Below are 5,369 nucleotides of genomic sequence, written 5' to 3'. Positions count from 1 at the left end.
TATTTTGTGACGAAATAAGTTATTGTCACAATGGAAGTAAAAAAAAATGTATTATCACCTATATATGAGGAGGCAATTTTTTTTTTGGTTTACATGGAGGGTTGTGGCCCGAAAGAAAAGAAACTACACCAGGGTAGACCGAGGGAAAGTAACTCTCATCCTATCAAACATCAGAGCAATCAAACAAACCGACGAAGGAGCCTCAAACCAGTGGGTGGCCTATAGCAAAAGAGTGAGCTAGATTAGCCAAACCATCAGCAACCTGATTAGCCTCACGCTTAACATGAACACAACATAACTCCCAATCCTTAGCCATAAAATTCCTAATCTAATTCACCAAAGAAGCATATGGATGCAAAAGATCACACCCTTCCATCATCACCAACCTCACGGCAACTAAGGAATCACTCTCCACATACCACAATGACTCTAGGTGAGCTATGGTCCCAAGCCAAACCAACCATGGTGTACATAGCCCACAATTCTGCCAAAAAAACATTACTAAAGCCAAGATTTCAATTGAATCCAAAGAGTCAATTGCCAAGATTTCGACTGAATCTAAAGAGCCAAATGAGGAGGCAATTTTAAAAATAGAAATAAATATAAAGTTATCGCTTCTCAGAGTAGTTTGATAATTAAAAAAAAATCCCATATTGATACATACGTTCTATTATTACTCTATAAATGTAAAAAGGCCTATGTTGTAGTTATATTTATTAGATTTTGATTTAAAAAATATAGAACATCATAAAATTTGTATGTGACTATTGTGTTGCATATATAGAGGCAAGAAACAGTCAAATGCTATTTAACAAAACGAAGATAATATGAATAAATAAATAACAGTATACTGTGAGACTTGTTGACTGTTTTCTCTTTTTTTTTTTTTTCCATACAAGCGGAATGAGTAATGATATATACACACCTCATTTTTTAAACAATTTATTTTCACATCTTTTTGTTTTTATCTCTCTCATGTTATTATCTATCACATCTCATACTTTTTCTCTCTTACTTTTTCTTTTTTTCGTATCTCTCTCTTCATTCCACCTCTTCCACCTCAAATGAGAGGTGTGTAAGTAACATTATTGCAAGTGAAATAGAACAAGTGGACAAGTAGTGAGAGGTAGGATAGGAGCATTGTCAGGTGAATAGTTGATGACTGTTCTTTACTGTCAGGGCAATTTGTGTATAAAATAATAAATTGCCTAAATTACGTAAGATAAATATTGAATAAACTCATACCAATTTCTGCTATATTTTTTAATTTTACATTTTACTACCAAATAATTGCCTCTAAGAATAAAATTTTAGTAATATGATATGAATGTTTCCGGCTTGAACATAATTGCCTCTGAAATATGACACATGTCTTATACAATAAAAAAATAATAAAATTTTATTATTTTAAATTTGAAAAAATTAAAAAACTAATGATATATTAAACTCTTGACAACACAAATTCAAATTAAGAAAAAAAAAGACATGCAACATTTTCCGACAATTACCGTAAAGAAAAATAGAAATAAGTACATACCAAACGAGTACCGTAAACTTTCCTTAAAAAAATGCCTCCATTGTTTAAAATACTTATTCTCACATGTTAGACTTTCTCAGCCAACTTGGAACAAGGGTGTCTGTTTGAACAAGTCACGAACCTCTTATTAAATCAAATGAGTTGATGTAGTGATTCAGTATTCCATCATCTAATTAAGTGGTTAAGAGTTTGGTTATCAACTCTTATAAATGAAAAAAATTTGTCAGTCCCTTAATACTAAATGCATAAATTGTAGGGCGGCAAATTAGTCTTACAGCTACCGACTACATGTATGATGTACCAACCATAGGGTGCCATAGTTAAGAAGAAATAAAAGCCACGGCCTACTTTTCTCCCCACAAAAAACACGTGCTTGAAACGAAAACAATATTTTATTGATGTCTAATAGAATAGAATAATAATAAAAGCAGGAAATTTTATCAAAAAAATAATAAATAGTCATTAGAATTTAGAAGATAAAGACCACATGGTCTCACACCTCTTACTCACAACTCAAACCGAAGCACCTTCACGGAACATGCTTAGGAAACTGCCAATTCTTCCTTCATATTCTCTCTTCTCACCCTCTCAAAAACTTCCTCCATTGAACTGAACACCCTCCTCATCAAACAGATTTTTCTTTTGTAAACAATTTTCTCAGTTCAATACTTTTCTTCTGTGAAAAATTCTGGTGGGAATTCGGTTAAGAATGGCAACTTTCCCAAACACGGTGGCGGATGGCCGGAGCTCCGGCAAGGCACTGGAGAAATCCAACTTCTCACAGACTTGCAGCCTCCTGAGCAAGTTCTTGAAGGAGAAACGTGGTTCTGGAGATTCTGTCTCTGGAATGGGTGGGAAAATGGATCCTAAAGGTACAATGATAATATTTGTTTCCTTTTTTCTTGTTTGTTATATGAAATTAAAAAAAAAAAAAAATTGCTTTATTTGAAATTGGGTTTGAAAATTGCTGATGGAGGTGTTGTTTGTGATGGAAATTTCAGCTTGTACGAAAGATTTGTTAGCAAACTTGCAAAAATCAGATGGGACTTTGAGACCAAATGCTTCTTCTGCTATGGATATTCTTCCCCAGCTTGTGGAAAACCCCTGCATTAAGAAGTCTAATGTTAGGTGTGTGACAATTTTAATTTCTGTGATGTTCTTCATTTTCTGATAGGATGTTTGGTTTCCAATTTGAGAGGTTTCAAACCACGGTCAAATCAAAATCATGGTGGACAAGACAAAAGCTTGGGCAAGTTGGTTTTGTCCACGGTGATTTAGGCTTCAAACATGCACTAAGATGAATGTTGATGCCTTTCAATACAAGAGTATATTGTACACATGAAAAAACAGCATTTTGTAGCTTGATCTGTTTAGTTTATAGGTATGAGACTTATGAGTGTTACATGATTATTACAACCTCTTTTTTCTCTTGATTTAGGTCAGCAGGGCCTAAAACACCCCAATTGACAATATTCTATGCTGGAAAACTGTTGGTATTTGATGGTTTTGTGCCTGAGAAGGCAACAGAGGTTATGGAGTTGGCGACCAAGTTAGCATCTGATAGTTCCAGTTCTGAAGAAAATTCCCCCAAGGCTCCGGTTGTCGCTGAAAAATTGAAGGAATCAAAAGCTCCTCAGACAAACCTGGCCTCAGAAACCTCTCGACCAGGAAACCAAGCTGTTCGTTCAGGTATTTAATATTTCAATTATCTCCATTTGAACCCAGATAGGAATCACTGCTCCAAGCTAGTAAGATGTTCATACACTAATTCAAGACTACAACTACTTTTGTCTAAACAGATATGAGGTATCCAAGGAGAGCTTCACTTCTTAAATTTCTTGAGAAGAGAAAAGAAAGGTAAGGACTGGTTTTGTATATATTATTTTGGTTACTTTGATTTGGTAACTTTTTGTTACTCAAATTCAATGCTCATTAATTCATTGATTCTTCAATTGTTACAGGGTAATTGCTAAAGGACCTTACCAAGTTAACAACCCCAAGCATGAGGGTAGCAGTTCAGGAGGTGAACCTGAAGATCAGAGTTCCAAACACTTGGACCTTAACCTCTAGCATGTTTGAATTTATCTTCAGATCTTCCCAAGTCAGCTCTCCTTCCAACGTGAAAATTTACCATGTATCGGAACAACAACAACACGGACATGTAGTGGTTTAGCCCATCTTGAATTTAGGATATACAGGCTCTGTGCCCACTCAAAATACCCTCCTAACTTCTGTGATTGCAGGCCTTTTGCAGAGATTGTTGTGGCCTTCATACATATATGATATCTATAGTATATATTTGTTTTTATAATGTATCAATGAGGTCCAACGCTTTGGACCAAACCAGAGTTAGTATAGTTTTGTTGTTGAGATTGATTAGTTTCAGAAAATTCCCAAGTATTTGTGCATTATTTCACCGATTATATGTGCTCCCGAATCCCGATTTATAGGCTTAATTTCCATGACTGTATTTTTTTTTGAAATCCAGATATTTAGATAAGAAATATAAGAGACTTTAGTCCTGCAAAATGATTACACGGGGAAACAAAACGAAAACCTCAAGCCACCCCTAATAGAAAAACGAAAAACAACCCTACACCTAAGAGCAAAGAACCAAACGCAAAAAACAAACAGAACTAAAACCAATAGCCTAAACCAAAAACAAAACCAAGAAGTAACAAGAACACAACAACACTTAATACGTTCATTGCTTATACAATTCCACTTCCCTTGCACATATATATAACCTCATCATAACTATCCTCAAACTCCAAACCTAAAAATTTGCCTAGAAACCATGCATTCTTAGCATGCGTGAAGTAACCACCATAACGAGCACTACTAGGCTCCAATGGAGCAAGAGAAACAAAATTGTCATCCTCAATCACTTCCAAAACCTTACACTTGGCCTAGGACGGCAAATGAGGCTTACTACCTCGTTTGACTTTTTTAGGACGCCCATGCCCCAAAGGATTTGGGACATGAGCTCTTTGAACCTGGTTATTAAGAAATACCAAGAATCCATATTCAAGAAATCCATTGAGTCATCCTCGAACCAAGAACCAACATCACCCAAACCCCCAAGAGCAAGAACAAAACCAGAAGAAGAACTGAACTACATAACATAGCCTCTCCCGAAAGCACAACCACCCACCTTCTGCTCCGGGCTAAGGGAAAATGACTCACCCAACAAGCAAAGAGACCCATCATTTTAAAACTCGGCTCGGATCGGCTGGTCCGACCAGTTCAATCGGGACTCGGTGGTTTGGCCGATCCGAGCCAGTAGTTGGATCGGAAATGCACAGAACCAGATCAAATCGGTGTGACTCGACCGAGTTGATCATAAAACCGGTGACTCATCCGGTTCTCGGTTGAGCCGGGAGTCACCCAAAATAATTTGTTTCCTTGCAGTTTTTTTGGAAAAAAGTGCTACAGGCAAGGTTTGAACGTAGGACATGGAAGCAACAAAAGGAAATCCCTCGCCGAGATTTAAGGCTCCATTAATTTGTTGCTCCTACTGGATGATGAGAAATATTTATAGAATAGCCAAATATAATAAAAAACAACAAAAATAAAATATATATTAAACATTTGCAAGTGAATACAACAAACAATTAAAGAAATTTAAGTTTGGTAATGCATAAAACACTACTTGCAAGTTTTTAAATTTGAAGTATCAAGTTATCAAACAAACTTGGCTAGTATTTCTATTTTTTAATTTTTTTCAATATTAACCGAGTCAAGCAATCCGCTCAATGACTCACTAGTTCGACCAGTGACTCATTAACTTAGTGTCTTGACCGAGTTGATGTCCGAGCCGAACTTTAAAACA

The 5,369-nt window shown here is 36.0% G+C and overlaps 1 protein-coding gene across 1 annotated transcript; it reads left to right on the top strand.

Moving 5' to 3' along the window:
- Nucleotides 1–2,022: 2,022 nt before the first annotated feature.
- Nucleotides 2,023–3,948, top strand: LOC130746434 (jasmonate ZIM domain-containing protein 1-like). Its single transcript, XM_057599061.1, has 5 exons — nucleotides 2,023–2,409; nucleotides 2,539–2,665; nucleotides 2,976–3,226; nucleotides 3,337–3,394; nucleotides 3,499–3,948. The coding sequence occupies exons 1-5, from the start codon at nucleotides 2,247–2,249 to the stop codon at nucleotides 3,605–3,607; spliced, it is 708 nt and encodes a 235-aa protein (XP_057455044.1). The 5' UTR covers nucleotides 2,023–2,246; the 3' UTR covers nucleotides 3,608–3,948.
- Nucleotides 3,949–5,369: the final 1,421 nt, after the last annotated feature.

The sequence above is a fragment of the Lotus japonicus genome, chromosome 3 (assembly GCF_012489685.1).
Source record: "Lotus japonicus ecotype B-129 chromosome 3, LjGifu_v1.2".
NCBI lineage: Eukaryota > Viridiplantae > Streptophyta > Magnoliopsida > Fabales > Fabaceae > Lotus > Lotus japonicus.
Note: the sequence above shows the minus strand (reverse complement) of the source record. Positions and strands in the feature narration are given on the sequence as shown.

Bases quoted from the DNA above. Each gene is read 5' to 3' on its own strand.
- LOC130746434 (XM_057599061.1), top strand. From the start codon at position 2,247: ATGGCAACTTTCCCAAACACGGTGGCGGATGGCCGGAGCTCCGGCAAG. The intron at 3,227-3,336 runs GTATTTAATATT...TTGTCTAAACAG, and splicing joins AAACCAAGCTGTTCGTTCAG to ATATGAGGTATCCAAGGAGA. The intron at 3,395-3,498 runs GTAAGGACTGGT...CAATTGTTACAG, and splicing joins CTTGAGAAGAGAAAAGAAAG to GGTAATTGCTAAAGGACCTT.